The 21,258-nt window shown below is 43.8% G+C and overlaps 1 protein-coding gene across 2 annotated transcripts in view; it reads left to right on the plus strand.

Moving 5' to 3' along the window:
- Positions 1-21,258, plus strand: part of Htt (huntingtin) — a 133,959-nt gene that overhangs the window by 54,571 nt on the left and 58,130 nt on the right. For both annotated transcript variants that reach the window (XR_013425629.1, XM_005319002.5), the window contains exons 22-33: positions 416-562; positions 3,130-3,250; positions 4,737-4,813; positions 6,402-6,553; positions 7,581-7,783; positions 8,861-8,987; positions 10,637-10,764; positions 12,388-12,498; positions 16,962-17,039; positions 17,497-17,720; positions 19,474-19,552; positions 19,686-19,847. Coding sequence is in view for 1 of the 2 variants with exons in the window: in XM_005319002.5 (XP_005319059.2) it covers positions 416-562; positions 3,130-3,250; positions 4,737-4,813; positions 6,402-6,553; positions 7,581-7,783; positions 8,861-8,987; positions 10,637-10,764; positions 12,388-12,498; positions 16,962-17,039; positions 17,497-17,720; positions 19,474-19,552; positions 19,686-19,847 (1,609 nt within the window). In the remaining variant the exon portion in view is untranslated. The remainder of the gene's footprint in view (positions 1-415; positions 563-3,129; positions 3,251-4,736; positions 4,814-6,401; positions 6,554-7,580; positions 7,784-8,860; positions 8,988-10,636; positions 10,765-12,387; positions 12,499-16,961; positions 17,040-17,496; positions 17,721-19,473; positions 19,553-19,685; positions 19,848-21,258) is intronic.

A 21,258-nucleotide genomic window follows, 5' to 3' on the forward strand; every position in this document is an offset into this window, starting at 1 on the left:
ATCTCTTCACTCTTGTAATTGAGGTGTAAATAGTAAGAGAATGGGAAGAGTGGGAAACTCAGAGGGATAAGGAGTATTTTCAAGTCTCATAGCTTGTTTTAAACATTTCTCCTCTTAACTACAAAAGAAAAAAAAAAAGATTTGGTAACCTGAGTCAATTGATAATTTAAAAAGACTAATCTTCTAATTTAAAAGTAATATATTTGCATTGTTAAAATTTTGGAATATAGAGAATAACACTAAGAAGGAAAAAAGTCACCTTCAGTTCAGATGGCCTCCTGGCAGTAGGCTGTGCCCTGTGCACCAGAGTTTCTGTTACTGACACGGCTCAGGCTTAGCCCTGGGAGGGGGCGGTTGGGGACCTCGGGTGAGTCTCACGTGCCTTCTGAGTATATCAGCCTTCCTTTCACGGTAGGCTTGTCCCAAAGCTGTTTTATAAATGTGACCAAGGACAGGCTGATCCAGTGGTGGCCGTGGCAAGAGATCAAAGCAGTGTTTACCTGAAACTCCTCATGCATGAGACGCAGCCTCCATCTCACTTCTCCGTCAGCACCATAACCAGGTAGGTACCTCTGTCCCCAGGCTTATTGGCAGAGCAGGCCTCTCCTGGCACCCTCCTGGGGTGTCACCTGCAGGTGCTAACTTTCCTAAAGAAGATAGGTTAGGTCAGGATGCTGGAGCAGGTCTGCCTTTGGAGACCTCCTGTCTCTTTTCAGGACGGGCATGCCACCTCTGTGGCAAAGCCCTGCCAGTCACACAGTGGTGACTTCAACAGGCTTGTCTCTTGTCATGAGTGCATCGCCTCCCTCATGCTGACTACTACATGTGTATGTTGTTCCCACGTGTGACCTGAAAGCTTGTTCATTGAATACTCTCACTTATTGATGTCCCCTCTGAAGAGAGTGTTACTCCTGTGATTCTTCAGGTGGGTAGGCTAGTACCAAGTGACCATTCTGTTTGGGGTGGCCCCGGTTCAGGGAGTGAGGTGCTGCCTCTTGGCCTGTGTTGTGCAAGCTGGGCCGTGTCCACCAGCCACATAGACTCCCTCCCGCCTTCTAGGCGAGCACTGCAGGAGCATGTTGACCATGGCGCAGGTGTCTTCCGAAGACTGCAGAAGTGATTGTGCTGTGCCTTTAAGCTGTCTTTTAAGTGTTATTTTGAATGTTCGTTTTATATGATGCTCTTCTTTCTGTTGGAGTTTTTTTTTTTTTTTTTTTAAGTTGACCAAGTGATTTCTTAGTTAAAATGATCACTTAGTGGAACTCAGCAAAATCTGAAGTCATTACTCCCAAGTAAATGTATTTTCTTGTGTAAAGACCACTTAAAAAAACAAACACAGAGCTTGTTTCTGGACTGTTTTCTGTCTCCTTTTTAGAGAGTGTCCTTTTTTAACCTCAGAGCAGGTGTTTTCCTGTCTCTGAAAAGACTCAGTGTAAATATTCCTTGAAGACAAATGGAAGTAGTATGAGACTTTGATTTTGAAGAAATTGGCAATCTTGGGCTGGGGATGTGGCTCAAGCGGTAGCGCGCTCGCCTGGCATGTGTGCGGCCCGGGTTCGATCCTCAGCACCACATACAAAGATGTTGTGTCCGCCAATAACTAAAAGAATAAATATTAAAAAATTCTCTCTCTCTCTCTCTCTCTCTCTCTCTCTCTCTCTCTCTCTCCCCCCTCTCTTAAAAAAAACAAAAACCAATGAAGACTAACCATACATTTTTAAAAAAAAGAGAGAAAAAAAATTGGCAATCTTAGAGTAAATGGCTATTTTTATTTATTTATTGTTTAATTGATTTTTTCTAAATACACGACAGCGGAATACATTACAATTCTTATTACCCATATAGAGCACAATTTTTCATATCTTTGTATGTAAAGAAGTTTTGTCTTCTTCCAGACTGTATTTTCATTTCACACCAATTCATGTCTTTATACATGTACTTTTTTTTTTGCATTACAATTCTTATTACGCATATATACCACAATTTTATATCTCTGTATATAAAGTAGGTTGACAAATTGGGTCTTCATACATGTACTTTGGAAAATGATGTTCATCACATTCCACCGTCCTTGCTAATCCCCTGCCCCGTCCTTTTCCCTCCCACCCCTCTTCCCTATCTAGAATCCATCTATTCCTCCCATGCTCCTTCTCCCTACCCCACTATGAGTCAGCCTCCTTATATCAGAGAAAACAATCGGCATTTGTTTTTTTGGGATTGGCTAACTTTACTTAGCATTATCTTCTTCAATGCCATCCATTTATCTGCAAATGCCATGATTTTATTCTCCTTTATTGCTGAGTAAAATTCTGAGTAAAGGCTTTTTTTAAATGCTATTTCAGAACAAGAATACAAGAGGGCAACAGAGATGGGTCTAACATGGCAATAAAATGGTCGCCAGCTACTGCTTTGAAAAGTCATGCAATTGCAGACAGGAGCTCTTCTCTGGGCACCCAGCTGTGCTCATCTGTGTCTGTGTGGCAGACAGGTTACCAGCACACCCAACTGCCTGCTCTGTTAGAATCTCTGATTCTCCAGTTTCCTTGTTGAATGTTGTGTGGAAAAGGTTGTGAGGGACATGAAAGTGAATCTTATGTGATTCCTGTGTGGGCTTCATTTAAACCATTGGGAAAGCAGAGTTTGCAGGGCAGGAATGGATAGATGGCACGGATGGAACATGGAGACAATGCCTGAGGGGCCCAGTAGTGTAGAAGGGGATCTCTTCCATGTTGGGCTCAGGGTTGCTTTGGGTACCTCCAGTGGGAGGGATGCTGGATGGTAGGTGAGTTGTGAGGAGCGCAAGCCCTGGTACCACTAAAGGTGCCTGGAGGGTACGGATGGGTGCTCAGCCTTTCTTTCCATATATGACCAGATTTATTTCTAGTCTTTCCTTAACTTTAAAGTTGAGTCTTTTAAAGTTTTGTCTTCTTCCAGACTGTATTTTCATTTATTTCTCACAGTGTTAGGGATTGAACCCACGTCCTTGCACGTGCTAGGAATGTGCTCTACCACCTGAGCTTTACTCTCAGCTTTGGTATCTGATCTCAAAGGTTTTAAGTGACATTAGACCTTGAAAAATACCACATGCTTTAATGATGGATCTCAAATCTCTTCTTTTTTTCTTTATAGACTCTATAGAGGCTATAGCTTATTGCCAAACATAACAGACGTCACTCTGGAAGGAAACCTCTCAAGAGTGATTGCTGCAGTGTCTCACGAGCTCATCACCTCAACCACACGGGCGCTCACAGTGAGTCTCTTTCTTAGATGGGTCTAAGGAATTATTTCCAGCGTGTTGTGATCAGTTGTGGTCATAGTGGTGAGGCTCTGGGTCAGACCTTCAGCATCTATGGAGCCTTCTTAGGGACTGTGCTTTGTCACTGGAATCTTGGCTTGTTCCAACAGGAATGGTGAAGAGCTCTTTGTTTCTGATTGTTGAAGTAATACATGCTCAGTTTAAAAAAAATAATAATAATCAGCTAATTTAGGAAGACACAAAAATGAAATTAAAACTCACTAGAATCTGAATTGGTAATGTGATAATATATTAGAAGGTTACCATATCTCCAATAAAATTAACTTAATGATTATATATAGTAAGGGGAAAGAATCAGAAATGCCAACACAGATATTTTGTATAGCTAACTATATCTTTATTTATGATGCTAAAATTGAAAAAGATCTCTAATATCCAAAAATCCAGGAATGATCAAATTTTTTATTATGATTTAATTCTTAACATTATGCTTTGGAGAAATTTTAACAGTGTATAGAGATAAAAATCTGGATTATAATGTTTTATGAGAAAGATAAGTCTATCTTTCTCATAAAAACTGTGTGTGTGGGTATGTTTGGTTGGGTTAGAGGTAAGAAAAATACTATTCATGAATATACACTTCTCACGTACTCAGAAAGTGACTAGCAAAAGTTGCCAAAATGAGGTTTTCAGACTGTGGGTGAGTTTTACTTTCTTCTTTATGTTTTTCAAGGAGTCCCAAATTTTCTAATATGAGCAAGTATGACTTTTATAATAAAAAAGAACAATTTGGGGCTTGGGCTGTGGCTCAGCAGTAGAGTGTTTGCCTAGCATACATGAGGTGCTGGGTTCGAGTTTCAGCACCACATAAAAATAAATAAATAAAATAAATATTAAAAAAACTTATTAAAAAAAAGAACACTTATACAAACGTAATGTTAATTTTCTGATTGGTAGGATAAACCTTTTTGTTTATGTGATAAAAATACTTGGATATTACTGAAAGCTCAGACAACGGAATCCTCTGTCTTGCTAAGTAAATAATTGCTTTTGAAACCTAGATGTGTTAAAGGGATCATACACTTGATATATTTTGTTGTGGCTTCTGTGTAGCAAGCACTGTTCTAGGCTTGGGATGCAAAAACCTCATGCTGATTTCTGCAGTCTGGTGGGAGAGATTGACTAAAGTCAACTGGCTTCAACTGAAGTCAACTAAAGTCAACCTTCCCCTGCAGCTCCAGGCCTGCACTGACCACCTCTGGCCCCCCTTCCCTGGGAAATGCTCTGCCCGTAGTAAGACTCCTATTTTAGTGGTCTAGCCGTATGTCTTTTTAAAGTCTAATTTGCACCCCTGCCTCCCGCCCCTTAAACAGCCTGATGGTTATTGCAGACTCAGTGTTCTCCCCGTGATTGGTAATCTTTATGCAGGGCAAGCCCTCTAGGTGGTTGGGTGTAACATTCTCACTCGTATCTTCTGTAGTTTGGCTGCTGTGAAGCTTTGAGTCTTCTTTCCACGGCCTATCCGGCCTGCATCTGGAGTTCAGGGTGGCATTGTGGGTATGTATTCCCTCTGTATATAGTTATTCCAACTACATGCTACAGCTGTAGTTACTGGAATACTTTTTTTCTTTCTCTTAATGTTTTTGTTAAGTTGGCTTTTTTGAAATGTATCTGAGAGAATACTTGTTTTTGCCCTATTGTGAAAACTAGTGAGAGGAGCTGTTGGAAAATACTGAACTAGTGGTCAGTCTAATGAATGCCAAATGTTCTTAGGCATCCTAGGCATTCAAGAGTGTGATTTCTGGGTTCATTTAAGGGAATTTTCATATTTAGGCAAGAGACTCTCCATTTCCCAAAATATAATCAGTTATCTTCTTACTATGCATGAGACCCTGGGTTCAATATCCAGCACCAAAAAAGAAAAGGACTAAAACTTGGGATAAAAGAAAAAGTGATAGTAGTGTGGATAGTTTAACAGTAAATTTTCAGTGTAAAAACAAATGCAAATTTGCAAATATCTGTTTTATTCTTTTTTTTATTGTTGGTTGTTCAAAGCATTACATAGTTCTTGATATGTCATATTTCACGCTTTGATTCAAGTGGGTTATGAACTCCCATTTTTAGCCCGTATACAGATTGCAGAATCACATCAGTTACACTTCCATTGATTTACATATTGCCATAGTCGTGTTGTTTTATTCTTAAAAATAACTAAGAAGGGGCTAGGGTTGTGGCTCAGTGGTAGAGTGTGCACCTTGCACATATGAGGCACTGGGTTTGATCCTTAGCACCACATAAAAATAAATAAAGGTACTATGTCCATTTACAACTAAAAATATATATATATTAAAAAAATAGCTAAGAAACTAAACAGCTGACAAGCCTTTTTTAATTGGTTTGATTCTTCCCAAAATTACTCTGTGTAATAAAAATCAAGGCTGGGTACAATGATGTATGCCTATAATCCTAACAACTCAGGAGACTGAGGCACGGGGATGGCAAATTTGAGGCCATGTTGATCGCAAGTTATGAGACCCTATCTCAAAATAAAGTGGCTGGGTGTAGCTCAGTGGTAAAGCACCCTGGATTCAAGCCCTGGTACCCCCCAACCCTCACAGGTAGCGCATGAAGTTGTGATGAGCTGTGAGGTATACTTTGGAACTGTGGTGCTTACCTTAACAACTTTCATTTAAAAGTCCTTTCCCTCCATATATGGCCTGCCAGCAAGTGCGCAGTAGTGCTGGGTCTCCTGCTGCACTAGGGAGTGTGCTCCATGTGTTCCTAGGACTGAGAGAGACCGTGGGGACTCCTATCACTTTGGAAGCGATGCAGACTTCTTGTCTGTCACATAGGGCCAGCTAACATTTGCTTTAAGTGGGTCTCATTCTTGTGATGACTTGACTTTCATGGGAAGAAGGGAACTAGTGACTGAGCAGCTACGGTTTCTGATCAGAAGTGCAGCACTAGACTTGACTTCCGAGCACCTTTGGCATAGGAGTAAAATGTGGTAATTCAAATGCTGAAAAAAAAACTGAAGTGACTTTCTGAGCTGGTTTAGCGTGTTGTGCAGTGCCTTCCTCCTGGAGTGCGAGGCCCTTGCCTGAGCCAATGCCCTTATTTGGCCTTGTCTGTGTGTTGCTTGCAGGGTGCCCCCACTGAGTGCCTCTGAGGAGTCCAGGAAGAGCTGCACTGTGGGGATGGCCACCATGATGCTTACCCTGCTCTCCTCAGCTTGGTTCCCCTTGGATCTCTCAGCCCATCAAGATGCTTTGGTTTTGGCCGGAAACTTGCTTGCAGGTACTGATTCCAAATTGGAAGAGATACTCTGGGACTTTAGCTTCTGATTTCCTTATGAGGAGTACCACTGGTGGAAAACACATAAGGGAAGAAAAAAAATCTTGTGAATCATTAACAGGCATATCTTGTTACAACTTTAGGTGTTGCTGTATGAATGTGTTTATAAGCAGCCATTCTGTGCTGGGTATTTTAAGGTATCCTTTTCCCAGTCCAGCCCCTTGGCTGGCTGTGGTAAACTCATCTTGAGTTTCATTTTAGTGGGTACCAGTACCAGGCACTGTTGTAAGCCTGAGGGCCATAAGAAGGTATGGTGTATGGGTGCCATTCTCAAGTTGATTAGACTGGAAGGGATTTATGCACACAAGCCAGGGGCAGCACCGAGTGGCTGTAAGTAGCTTCTGTGTGCAGATTTATGGGCTGGCAGAAAAGGGCACACCAGATGGGATCTGGCACATGCAGAGGCATGGAGATGCGACATTGGGAGGAAGATAAGTTACTGTAGATGGTCATGTGAGGAAATGAGAGAGGAAAATGTGGCCAGTGAGGAGGGCAGAGTCCACTAAAACTGGATTGGGGAGGGGTTGTTCTCTTGGCTTTGGGAAGCCATTGACTGGTTTCATGAAAGGGACTAAGAGTCCAGGTCTTGAATTAGGAAGGCTGTTCCACTGGCTGAGTAAGTGCTGCAGGAAGAGGCGGGGAACTCGGTTACAAGATGGATGTTGAACTTCAGGCCAGAGACAGTCCAAATAGATAATGTCTTTGGGATTGGAGGGGGAGACTGAAAGGGTGAAGGAGGCAGAATCACAAGGCCTTGGTCTCCAACTGAACCTTTGTTGTGAGGATGTGGAAATTGGAAACGTAGATTTTGGGGGGCATGTCACTTGCATGTTGAATTTGAGGAGTCCATTGAACATCAGGTGCAGAAGTCCAGCAGAGTCTCAGCATAGCTGGGTCTAATGACATATGTCCCCCAAGCAATTTTCTCATATCGTGGAGGTTGGAAGTAACATGTGAACCTGTGTCACAGCCAGCGCCCCCAAATCTCTGAGAAGTTCATGGACCTCCGAAGAAGAAGCCAACCCAGCAGCCACCAGACAGGAGGAAGTCTGGCCTGCTCTGGGGGACAGGACCCTGGTGCCCATGGTGGAGCATCTTTTCTCTCACCTGCTGAAGGTGATCAATATCTGTGCCCATGTGTTGGATGATGTGGCTCCTGGGCCAGCAATCAAGGTAACTTCTTCCCCAGGACGGCTGGTGTACTCCAGTTCTCATAGTTGTGGGTCTCTGGGCCACCTTTCTTTAGAAGTCTGTTCCTTATTCTCTTTTGCTCTAAGTAAACAAAATTGGTCCCATCCTGCCAGTACATTCAGCATCAGAACAAGGGCTCTGTTCCTCCCCATCAGCTCCTGTGGTCTGGTGGAGAAGCCTGCCCCTGCCTAGGCTCTTGGTGTGTCTTGATTCTTTTCATCCTTAAGCCTCTCATATAGCTTCATGCTTGCCTGTCTATAGCTCTGTCTCCTATCATCACAAGCTCTTCTTCTTTGGTCCTGTGTGTCTGGACTCTGCCCCCTCTTCAGCCATCCCTTCTTTAATCCTTTCTGTTCTGATTTCTTTCACCACCCTCTGGAACATTCTTCCTGCCAGGGTCATGTCTTTAAATCTCTAGGGCACTTCCCTAGCCCTGTCTCTTCTCCCCTCTGTGGACTCCAGAGACCCCCTTCCCCATCTAAGCCTTCTCTCTAGTCTGCTCCCTAGTGGCTTCAGATTTCCTCCATCCCTCCCTAAAACTGTGGTCCAGTGTTTGTTGCCCACCTTTAAGTTTCTCTCCTAGGGCTGGTGCACATGTGCTCTCCCCGGACATGCATCAGAGCTGTCATAACTCTTCCCCTCTGCTCACAGACATCTTTGAGCTTAAAAAAAATTTAACAAGCTGGAAACTCAGCCCCTAAGTCACACTAGACAAATTCTGAGGGCTCAAGAGTCACAGGTGGTTAAGTGGATAATATCCTGGCTGATCCAGACATGGAACATTCCCATTGTGGCAACAAGTCTCCTTGGGGGCTCTAACAGCCTCAGGCCCTCCTGACTCCCTGAGGGACCTGTCCATCTCCAGCCCATCTGGGCTGTACCTGCTATGGTTGTGGTGTGGGACAGGGTACGTACAGTGGCTAGGCTCTGTAAAAATGGGTTCAGAGAGCACAGTGAATTGCATGGGTTAGTGCTTTTCAACACACAGTAAAACCACATATTGTAGTCTTCGATTTTCTGTATTTGCCACTTGGGTCTTGTTTTTGTTTTCTACTTTAGGCAGCCTTGCCTTCTCTAACAAATCCCCCTTCTCTAAGTCCCATTCGACGAAAGGGAAAGGAGAAGGAACCAGGAGAACAAGCATCTGCTCCACTGAGTCCCAAGAAAAGCAGTGAGTCCAGTGCAGGTAGGAAGCTGCCGGGGAGAACGGGCTGCTGTGTGTCGTGCAGCGCGTGAGCTCATGCTGCCTTCGGAGTCGAGAGCCCAGCTTGGCACTTGGTGCTTTATGGAAATCAAGTAATGGGAGTAGAGTCAGAGAAGCCTTCCCTGGGAGTGACTTCAGTTGTACACACCAGTTACTGAATGTCTGCAGACCACCTTTGGTCTTAAGGGTCTCTAAGCATCTTGCTGAAGCACATTCACTACACCTGCAGGCAGCTGGCCAGGGCACAGGGCCTGCTCTCCTGTGTGTCCTCCCTTCTGCCCTCTCTTTGAAGGAAAGGGGTGCTCTGCAGATGAGGACTCCTGATTTTCAGTGAGGGAGATAGCGTGAATGGCTGAGAATAGGGATGGGGAGATTGATTGGCAGGAATTCTGAAGCCAGAAATGGAACGTTTGAGTTTGGAAGCACTTAAGAGAGGCAGTGGGGAAAAAGTCATCTGAGTTGGAGGAACACAAAAAATTCACAGGTGTTAGAGGGGCTTCTACAGATGAGGAAATGTCAGAACAGAGCCCTGGAAGTTTGATGTGACTATACGTACTGAATTCCAACTGCCCTCGCTGCTCTTACTGGGGACCTTGTCAGGGATAAGGGAGGGCAGAGCAGGAGGTATCTGTTGTCTCTGCACCCAGCTCCAGCCACATGCTTTCCACCCGCCGCTGTGTTCCAGAGTGGTCTTGTGATACGCACATACACACAGGAGTGGCTGATTTACATGTGCATTTATTACTTCATGTACTTACCTTGTTTTGTGGAGCATTTTTGGGTACACAGTAGCATTGTTACTAACTGTAGTAACTGTATTGTTCAGTAGTAGGTCTCTTGAACTTATTCCTCTATCTAAAATGAAATTTATATCCTTTGACCAACATACTAAGGCTTCTAAAAAGATGCCCCCCCCTTTTTTTTTTGGCCTTCTGTCTTTTTTGTTCCATATTTTAAATTGTGCATTATAGTTGTACATAATGGTGAGATTTGTTGTTACATATTTGTATATGCACACAAAAAGATGCTCTTTTCTAAGGATTGACTCAAGTACACCAGAAAGAGACTTTTTTAAAAGCTGCGGACTGCACATGTACACAACTATCAGCATGTAGTCATCTTGCTGATGAATTAAATGAATCAAGCACTCCACGTCAGAAGTCCTTAAAACTGTAGTAGAGACAGTTGTATATGGCGCTTTACCCTTTAACATTAACATTAATTTAATGATAATGTTTGTGCTCTTTATAGTTTTCAAAACATGTCAGCCTGTTTGATTGCTTAAGGGGCTGATGACTGAGTTGCCTGGGGTTAGCTCTGTGTTCTCCAAGGAGCCTTATAGGTGGGAGGGCCCTGGATAGGCAGCAGCCGTGCAGCTGGCAGACCCATGCCTTATAAAGCAGGCAGCAGCAGCAGCAGCATAACATCAGTATCACTCCTATTATTATTTTATGTTGTTTTTTTAGGTCTCAGGTTCTGCTTCTGTGTACTAGTCAGTTTCTCCTTATATCTTATTAACCAAAAAGTTCAAGGAAAGTTTTGAATTTGTTTCTACTAGAATACATTTAAAAGTCTTTATTGTCAGTTGGTATTTTCCTTTTGGTCTGAATGTTTATTTTCTGTTATTTTAGCCTCACGACAATCCGACACCTCGGGGCCTGTCACAGCAAGTAAATCCTCCTCCTTGGGGAGTTTCTACCATCTCCCCTCGTACCTCAAATTGCACGACGTCCTGAAAGCTACACATGCCAACTACAAGGTGTGGGCCTCTGTTGCTTGCTCAAATATGCATGCACCTGTGCGTGTTTCTGGTGACTGTTCACGTTCGTATTGTGGTTTATAATAGCTTGGTAGCTTTATAAATATTTTTTGGTTTCACATTAGCAAAATGATCTTTCCTGGTTTGAGGCTGTTGCACCTGGGCTTTTCTAGACCTCCCCACACATTCAGATATACCAGGAGGATTCCTGGACTCAGCATGCAGGTGTACTCACAGCATAGGCTCGGCACAGTGAGGTCTTGAGGACACACAACCGGGTTACAGGGCAAGTGGCCCTGACAGAGTGTAGAGGGATCCCTGTGCAGGCTTCCTGTGCCCTGTCCCTCTGTGAGGCTCACTTGAAAGTGCAGCATTGTGCTGTCTGCCTAATGTGAAGCAGAGCTCCAAACAGAAGAAAAGCACCTGGTTTGTGTTGAGCAAAACCCAGGTGTTTCAGATGATCAGTGCTTACAGCTAGGAGACGTCACCAACTCTCCTCTCCTTGGCTCCTCCTACAGCTCAAGGCACCTTCTCCCCTGTTCTGCATAGCTTGCCTGTCGTGCCCCCACCCCACCCCACCCTCTTTCTCAGCCCTGGTTCCTTTCCTTGAATCCTGTGTTCTCCACAAGACCGCTGTTCCTCTGAACTCCTGGGGCTGCCACCTTCAGCCCTGTTCTGCTCAGAGGCTAGCTAGGTCTACTTGAGGGCTTGCTCCCTCCAGGTTCCTAGGCCCTTCCCTTTCCCCTTTCCATTTCTGGAGAGGAAGCATCGCTGTGCCAAGTAGAGGGGACTTTCCTCCCTGAGCTCTTATCCTCGCATGACATCACCCCATTCCTCTTGTCCTCAGTGGTCTCATTACTGGATGTCCCTTCCTTTCCCTGGCCTGTTGAAAGCCACTCAGGCTATCCCAGCAAGTATAGAAGGTAGATCCACTCTGTTTTCACTCTGAGTCTGTCTCCTGCCTCCTTCCTCTGCCTTTGCCCATCTTGGGTGGTTAGTTTTAATATCACTGGGCACATTCTATTCTATCAATGTTTTTGGTAGTGTTTATTTTTCATACGCAGTCCCCCTCACACCCTTGTTTTTTTATACATTATGTTTTTGGTCATGACCCATCCTCTGAGTCTATAAAATAAGGAAATTACTGTGTAATTTAATTAAGCACAATCTTTTAGAAACTTAATTTACTCCAACACTGATTTAATATTTTGTGGTAGCCAAACTGAATAACTATATTTGAAATGGTTTCTGCCAGGGATCCCAATGAATATGGCATAGGTCTTTTGTACTTTATACTTCTTGATATGTATATATCAGATACTAGTTATGAGGGGCATTTAACAGTTTTTTTCTCTTTACGACATAAGGTCAAGAATTTTGCTTTCAGTAGTGTCAGCATAACTGGGAGAATAACAGTGTTTATGTAGCTATTTGAAAGAGTAGTTTCCTACCAAGGTTTTTGCCCAGTGCCAAAAGTAGTAAGCACCTAGGTATCCTTGATTGGGAGTGTGAAGAACTGCATGCCAGGAACATCTTATGCAGAGGGCATTTGTGTCACTGTTACAGATAATCAGATTGCAGCCATGCCAATAACCCTGTGCTCTCTCCTTCTGCCTTACCAAGGTCACCTTGGATCTTCAGAACAGCACTGAGAAGTTTGGGGGGTTTCTGCGCTCAGCCCTGGATGTTCTTTCTCAGATTCTAGAGCTGGCGACACTGCAGGACATTGGGAAGGTCTGTGTCTCCTTTTTTCTCCTTGAGCTGTGGCTGGTACACTTGATGTGTGCCCGTGGGCTAGGGCTTCTCAGGAAGAGGTCCAGTACTCCAGGCATGTCTAGGAAGCAGCAGCAGCAGTGTGGAAGGACCTTTCCCTAACTCCACATCCTCATGTCAGGCTCCTGGTCCCTCTGCTGTCCCAGATAGGACATGCGGAGAATTTATGTTTGTTTTCAGCATGTTAGTTTGGTGCTGTATAATGGTTCAGACCCAGTTTATTCTAGAAAATTTGGCTTAAAAATGTGCTGATAAAATCCTTTATTTTCTGGGGCTGGGGCTGGGGCTCATCGGTAGCACACTTGCCTAGCATGTGTGAGGCACTGGGTTCTATTCTCAGCACCACATATAAGTTTAAAAGAAAATAAAGGTCTATCAACAACTTAAAAATTAAAAAAAAAAAAAAATCCTTTCTTATTTGGCCAGGTGGAAAAGGGCAAGAACAGACTCAAGATAGTGTGTGACTGGTTTTCTGTACCTTAGGAAGAAGCAGAGCTGGGGGACACGTGTTCTTTGGGTTGGTTTTGTTTTGTTTGTTTGTTCTCATTTTGATTCTGGGGATTGAACCCAGAGGCACTTAACCCCTGACCACATCCCCAGCCCTTTTCATTTTTATTTTGAGAAGGGGTCTCACTAAGTTGCTGAGGTTGTCCTTGAAATTGGGATCCTTCTGCTTTAGCCCCCCAAATCGCTGGGATCTCAGGCCTTCACTATGTGCCCAGTGTTCATGTTCTTTGGTTTCAAGTGCAGTAATCCCCCTCCCTACATACGACCACTTTATAATGAAAATGCTCAAGCATGTGGGAAAGTTATAAGGGTTCTGTGGTGAATACTTGAGTCATGGACCCAGAGTCTGTAGTTTTTGAACTTCTCTGGATCTGCTTCTTTGTATGTAGCAATCGTCCATAGAAACGACATAGTGAATTCATGAAATGCTGCATTATCCCAAGATTCAAAGGTAAATAATTATCAGTTCACATTTTAATCAAGAGCGACATGAGTTGATCTTTATATTCCTAAAGTCAGGGCTACTGTTCTGCACGTGTGGTAAAGGTGTATATAGAAACTTCTGTTCTGAAAATCATTGTGTTTGGGACAAGAAGAACTGGAGAATTCAGCATCTTTTCCCTGTGTCTTTCATATGAAGGTTTCCTGTTTTTGTACATTTATCTTCCTTGCTGTTCCACAGAGGCCTCTATTATCTCCAGTTACAGCTTCTCCAAGGTGTTTGTACTTGGAGGTCTATTCTGCAGGCTGCAGTTTCCCTCTCTAGGCTTTCTAGTGAGGTAGGTGCGGAAGGAGCCTCTGAAGGTGGTTCTTGGCACTGGGCCTCACTTTTGTGAGGTTTCCTCTTCACTGACGTGTGATCTGGACAAGGTTTGAAATCCATTCCTGCTGCACTATAATCCTGGGTTAGTTGCAAAGGTACCATACACTTGAGGCACCTGGTCAGCTTGAGATATGCAATGGCAGCCTAGGTTGTGACTGCTGAGGGAGAGGCAGCTGGAGCTTCCGCTGTGTGTGCCTGGGTCTGCGCTGACTGCCTGAGGGCAGGCGGCGCTCAGGTAGCAGACCCCTGAGCAAGGCTTCAGATTTCTGTGAGCTTGGCTTGTTATTAGAAGACAAAGAGAGATTTTAGAGTAAACACAGGGTTGTTTCATTTTGTTTTTCTAAATACCAACACTGGGAATGAAAAAAGTAATAGTAATTCCATGTCATTGACAAGTAACTTTTATTTTTCTTTCATCTTGACCTTGTTTATTCTGTCCTCCTCTTTATACATGATTGAAATTTAATGTGTGGTGGGTGCTTTGCATTATATATAATGCCCGTTTTCTCATATAACTCCATATTGCTCTATGTCTTGTTTTCTGTCTTTAAAATCTATACTGCTTCCCAGCGTTTGATTGTCATGTGCCTTGATGTAAGAAACAGCACAACTTGTGTTTTTTTGTGGTTGGGTTTGTTGAGCTTCTTGAATTTGGGTTTTATAGTTTTCTAAGTTTGGAAAATTGGGAGCTATTATTTCTTCCAATATTGTTTTTGGACCACTACCCTCCCCCCATGACATTCTAATTACCTGCACATCTGGTTGCTTAAAGTTGTCCCTAGCTTACTGATGCTCCTTTCAGTTTTTAAACCTCTGTTCTTTATTTTGTGTAGTTTCTACTGTATCTTTTTGATTTCTTCTAGCTTTTCTTCTATGATGTTTAATTTGCTTTAAATCTTGTTAAGTGTATGTTTCGTCATTAACTTTGTGGATTTTTTATCTCTAGAAGTTTGACTTGTGTCTCCCTATTTCTCTTTTGACTACTAAACATTTTGAATACAGTTGTAATAGTTTAATGTGCTTTGCTAATTCTCAAATCTTGTTTGTTATAGGTTGGTTTTGGTTGATTGAGTACTTTCCATTATAGACTGGCCTTTCCTGCCCTTTGCACACCTGCTGATCTTTGACTAGTTGCCCGATATTGTGAATTTTACTGTTGGCGTGGGGTCTTTTTGTTTTCCCATAAGTCCTGTGAGGTTTGTTCTGGGATTCAGTTACATAGCATGGAAACGGTTGTCTCTGTTTCCAATCCAGTGCAAAATGGATTGGTCATATGTTTTGGAGCTGTGCTTAATCTGCGCACTGATTATTCCCCTCTATCAGGAGAGGCTAGGACTTCCTGAGTGCTCCATAAAGGATGAGTTTTACCATCAGGCTAGTGAAAAGAGTGACCATTTCTGGTCCTTTGTGAGCCCTGACATTGTCTCTACTCCTGATGATTCTTTCTTGGACCTGCACTTGGGTAGTATCTTCACAAACAGGCACCGATTGCTGGAGTCCTTCCTGTTGCCCTCCAGCCCCTGAGCTCTCCTGCTGAGCGCTGGAGTCCTTGGTACCTCTCCCAGACCTCCAGAATCTGTCTGTATTGCTCTCTTCCTAGTACTCTGTCTTGTGGGTCATAGGGGACTTGGGTGTCCTTGAACTCTGGGTTTTGCCTTGTCTTGATTTTCTGGGCTTGGCTTTGTCCATCTTCCTCGTGGATGACCTGGGAATTCTCAAGGCAATGATCTGGGACAACTGCAGGCTCACCTTGTTTGCCCCTCGTCTCAGCCTTGCTGCCCTTCATGGCCTGATGTCCGTGTCTTGAAAACTGCAGCTCTAAATCTTTGATCTGGACTTTATTTTTCAAAGTTGTTTGTCTCAGGTAGGAATATGAGTCTACTTCCTCTCACCTTGTTCTGGCCAGAAAGGGGATATCTCTCTGTATTACATTAGATGTTAATGTCTGCAACAGGGTGCTGGTTCCTGTCACTCTGGAATTCTCAGGCCGGAAACAGCACCCATTCTCACTGTTTGCAGTGCCTGCTTCAGTTTCTTATGCCCACTAATCATTCCATACATATTTGCTAGGAAGGTTCTTGAGGACAAATTGCAACCCAAAAGCCTCTGGTTGTAATTCTTTCTGTTAGTGTTTATGAGATCCACTATGAGGCAGGAAAAATAAAAAGGGGCATATAACAGGTTCAATCCTGGAAAGTATAACCTTGAACATGAGCATATCAGAATTTCTGAAAATACCTGACTTGTGTATTAGATACTAGCAGTACTCTGTTCCTTATATATATCTTTATTTTATTTATTTATTTTTATGTGGTGCTGAGGATTAAACCCAGTGCCTCACAGGTACTAGATGAGTGCTCTACTGCTGAGCCACAACCCTAGCCCGCTCTGTTGCTTCTTAATACAGAAAGTTCTGTCTCACAAATGCAGAGAGGCACTCCCGCCTGCTTGGTGCTGATTGACAGCAGCTGACAGGAATTGTGGCTCGAGGCTGATCGGGCAGCCAGGAATCATGCTATTGGAACTGCAAGTCTGGATCCATGGTGTTTTTAGAGTCATTCTTCTCCGCCCTCTTGATTCTTCAGGAGGATTAGTACCTTAGGCCTCATTTTTGATGGTAGAGTAGCTTGTGAGAAGGATGACAGCACTCTGTTCCTTCTTTATATATATACTTTTTTTTTTTTTAATCAGTCATTTTAGTTATTTTGGTCAATTGCCATGAGATACTTTGAGATCTTATTTGTAGTAAATCACGTAGCAGTGTGCTCCAAGGTGCTATGTTCAACCAAATATATCCAGCTGCTCTGCAGATTTAGAGCTTCAACTCCTTTGCACTCTTCTGAATTCCGACCCTGGATGCAGAGTGGACAGCAGATACTCCATGTCTGTTCATTGAACACAGATGAATGGATGGATATATAAGTGTGTGAAAGAATGATTTTCATGTTTCTATTTCAGGACTTTTGACTGTTCAAGGTGATAAACTGAAAACTTCCCACTGATTTTCCTCTTGTGTTGACACAATTTAAATGGCAGCTGTGTGTGTCTTTGGTTTCTGTCTGCAAGTCACTTATTCTTTACCTGCTCTTTCCAGTGTGTGGAAGAGATCCTTGGATACCTGAAGTCCTGCTTTAGCCGAGAACCCACAATGGCGACTGTTTGTGTTCAGCAGGTGAGAGTGTCATTTCCTGCCTTTCTCAGTGGCCCTTCAGGCCCTCTGACCAAATACTACTTCTTTCTTAGAAGCTGGTGCTGGTGGCATGATCAGCAGGAAGGGCTGGGTGGTCTGAGCTGTCACTCTTTTGCTTGCTTATGGTGGGCCAGGAGGGCATCCTCCTCCCTCCTTAGGAAGATGTGAATCACTGTGGGGAATGGAGGACTTTGAGCTGTGCTGGATCCCTTGCTGTCTTACACTTGCGTTTGTCCCTGTGGGTTCCTGTTCAGAATGCCCAGTCTCGGAGCACAGGGAATTCCCAATGCTTAGGTGCCGGCAGCACTGCTCGGCGGTGGTCTCCCAAGGTACTGCATTTCAGAGTTTTTGTTGGATTTGCTGCTTGCGAGGAAGAGTTTTAACGTGTTGCTCATTCTGGATTATGTCAAGTGTCAATGCTTCATTTTTTTCACTCCAGCTGCTGAAGACTCTCTTTGGAACAAACCTAGCTTCCCAATTTGATGGCTTCTCCTCTAACCCCAGCAAATCTCAAGGCCGAGCACAGCGTCTTGGCTCCTCCAGCATGAGGCCAGGCTTGTATCATTACTGCTTCATGGCCCCCTACACCCATTTCACGCAGGCCTTGGCAGATGCCAGCCTGAGGAACATGGTGCAGGCAGAGCAGGAGCATGACACCTCGGGGTAAGTCCTGGTGGGAATCTGTCACTGGTAGAAACACAAAAGATAAGCAAGGAATACTTTTGAATAGGCATTTAAAAATAAAAGTAAGTAAGCTATGTCTCCTCACTTTTCACTGTGTTCCAAAAAGACTAGAAAATATGTCGATGCACAGATGAGTCATCTTTCTCTGCAAAGCAGCGCCTGGCCTAGCCCAAGGCTGGGAAGCAGGAGCCTGAGCAGGTGTCTGGGAAGCACCAGCTCTGCATTCCAGTGGTGCTCAGACCAGATTGGGACATACCTTGTCTTCACTCAAGAAAGCTTGTTCTGTTTTCTATACTCATAAGTTATGTGATGTTTTCCTTTGCACTAGTGTGATGTGTGTGGTAGCACTTTGCCAGTTTGAGTGAGAGACCATTTAGCATGGCTCAGTGGTGTTGGTATTCAGAGGTATTTAATGGTCATAGAAAAGTTTCAAACATGTTACTTTGTGTTTTATAAACTGTTTTGGCTTTTTTTGTTGCTGTGACCAAAAGACCCTGTTGAGAACAATTTTAAAGGAGGGAAAGTTCGTTTTGGGGCACCCAGTTTCAGAGGTCTCAGTGCATAGATGGCTGACTCCATTCTTTGGGGCCTGATGTGAGGCAGAACATCCTGGTAGAGGAACACAGCTCAGGACATCACTACTATGAAGCAGAGAGGGACCTCTCCTCACCTTGGACAAAATAAAAGCCCCAAAAGTGACCCGCCTCCTTCAGCCACATAGAACCCGCCTACAGTCAGTACATATCAGGGGATTAATGCACCGATTAGGTTAAGACTCTTATAACCCAATCATTTCACCTCTAAACTTTTTGCATTATCTCACATGTGAGCTTTTGGGGGACACCTCATATTGAAACCATAATGAAAACTTTCTGGTTGAAAATCTTATTTCACTTAAATTTACCCTTGTCTTTTCAATGCCTGGAATACAGAAGGTATTTCTTTTTTTTTTTTTTTTTTTTTTTAAGCTGTGCTACAGATTGGACCCAAGCCCTTGTACATGCTAGGCATGCATTCTGCCACAGAGCTACATCCTCAACCCTGGGTATTTCTTAAGTTACCATAATTATCAGCCAGTATTTGAGTTGCTACTCTTGAATAGTACCAAAAATAGAATCCTTAATTTTTATTTGATAAATGTAGTGATCACACAGTCATGATTAAAATACTCTATTTAAGGGCTTTATGTAATCATGTGGGATGTAAGTGAGTGAGTGAATATGTGGCCAGGTGCTCGTGTTGCTGCTGTTTTGTTTTTGAGATGGAGGGTTGCTGCATTGCTGAGGCTGGTCTTGGCCTCCTATGCTCAAGGGGTCCTCCTGCCTCAGCCCTCTGAGTAGCTGGGATTACAGTGTACCACCACGGCTGGTACTGTTATTGTCTCAATTTCAGATATATTTCTTTAAAAGAAAATAATATAATCAGTGTAAATATTATAAAGATTCCTCCCAAGAAAGTCAAGTGTTGTCTTCTAAATCACTGGTCACCTCTCTCAGGTCCTCCTGGAGTTTGGGCTGAGTGTGGGTTTCCTGGAGCAGAAGGCCTTCAGGTGGCACCTTGTGGCTGCCAGGCAGCTGTGACTCTGACTTGAGTCTCACTCTCTGCAACCCTTGCTGTTGCTGCATGGAGTGGCCACTTGGTTCTCCACACTATGACATGTTGGCATATTGCCAAGTTGAAACTGGTTTTTAGTGAAGCATATTTCTTGCTCCCCTCTTCTTGCATTTGGCAGATGGTTTGATGTACTCCAGAAAGTGTCCACTCAATTGAAGACAAACCTCACAAGCGTCACGAAGAACCGAGCAGATAAGGTAAATGGTGCCATAGCTGGTGACAGGCCGTGGACCCCTCCGTGAACACAGGGTGCTCTGGTGCTAGAAACAACACCCAGGTTCACCGTCCAGAGGTTCTGGCTGAAGCTCACTGGATTTTCTTTTCTTACAGAATGCCATTCACAACCACATTCGTCTCTTTGAGCCTCTTGTGATTAAAGCTTTGAAGCAGTACACCACAACGACATCTGTGCAATTACAGAGGCAGGTTTTGGATTTGTTGGCGCAGCTGGTTCAGCTCCGGGTCAATTATTGTCTTCTGGATTCAGATCAGGTTTGTGGCTTTTGTCTCTTGTCCTCTATACAGATCTACCTGAATAAAGGTTACCCTAGAAAGATGCTAGCATCTATCTACCTTAGGGAAAAGTGAGGTTTGATTCTACCCCCAACACCAGTTGCTGCCTCCTGACACTTTCATGGATCCAGAGGCAGAAGGCCTGGGCCCTGGTAGGCCAAGCAAGAAAGGGAACAAGCCCCAACTGCCCCACGTCTACATTGAGCTCTGGTAGGGTTAGCCTTTAAAAATCTGCCAAAGGTTTCCCCATCCATTTAAAATGCCTTCTCTCCTTCTGTCCAAAATAGCCCTGAATTTCAGTTACAAGATATAATGAAGATTTATTGTTTTGGTGAGCATTTTTGCAAAATCCAGAGACTTTAAATGCAGTTGTAGTTTTTTAGTTGTAGATGGAAATAATACCTTTATTTTATTTATTTTTATGTGGTGCTGAGAATTTAAACTGGTGCCACACACTTGCTGTACTACCACTGAGCCACAACCTCAGCCCTTCAGGGGCTTTTTAAAAGTAAATTATCAATTATTGTCTGCAGTTTTAAGCAATATAAAAAGTTGGCTTGTCCCCTTAGAAAGGAACATAATCTGCCCAGGCTAATAGCTGAGACCTATGCCTGGATCCTCCAAGGGGGCTCTGTGGCCTGCAGCTGCTCTGTGGGCAAGAATCTCAGGCTAGTTGTGTTCCTTGGTGATGCATGATCCAGACTCTTTCCAAGTAAGGCTCGTGCCAGTGCCTTCATTAAGGTTTAATTACCTTTAGGTCATCACGATTTGTTGTTGTAGGGCCCTGCTTGCCTATGCAAGGCAGGAAATGTTTTGAGGTAGAATTATCATAGTTCACCATTTCCTTTTAGACATAGGTATCTTTAGATCTTGTTCTCTGCTCCATTCACCTTATGGATTTGCTCCTGGGAGAAGCGAGGACACGCCTGATTGGCCCAGGCTAGTTTCTAATGAGAGGAGTCAGGCTGGAGCATGGCTTTTATGCTTCTTCTTTGATGAAAGCTACTGGAGAAAATTGGCCCACCGGACATTCCCTTTGGGGAGCTTCATTCATTTCCTCACTTAGTTTCCTCTGACACTGAGGCTGTGTGGGGAGAAGTGGGGACCGGGGAGGTAGGGATGGCGGCAGGTGTCGAAAGGGCAGGGAGGAGGGAAGCCAGGGCACCACTTTGGTGTGTTCTGCTTGGAGCGTGTCCAAGACTGCCATTGATGCTTCCCTTCTGATTTCCCATTTCTGACTGGGCAGAGGTGGAAGCTTAGTTCTCATGTGGCAGTTATGGACTGTGGCTTCTTTGGGGGCTATCTTCAGTGGACAAGAAGTAAATAACTCCCCTCTTCACAGACTTGTTGGGCAGAGGACTTTGCAGCCTTGTCAGATTTTTTTTCTGTA

Source organism: Ictidomys tridecemlineatus, chromosome 9, assembly GCF_052094955.1.
Source record: "Ictidomys tridecemlineatus isolate mIctTri1 chromosome 9, mIctTri1.hap1, whole genome shotgun sequence".
Classification (NCBI taxonomy): domain Eukaryota; kingdom Metazoa; phylum Chordata; class Mammalia; order Rodentia; family Sciuridae; genus Ictidomys; species Ictidomys tridecemlineatus.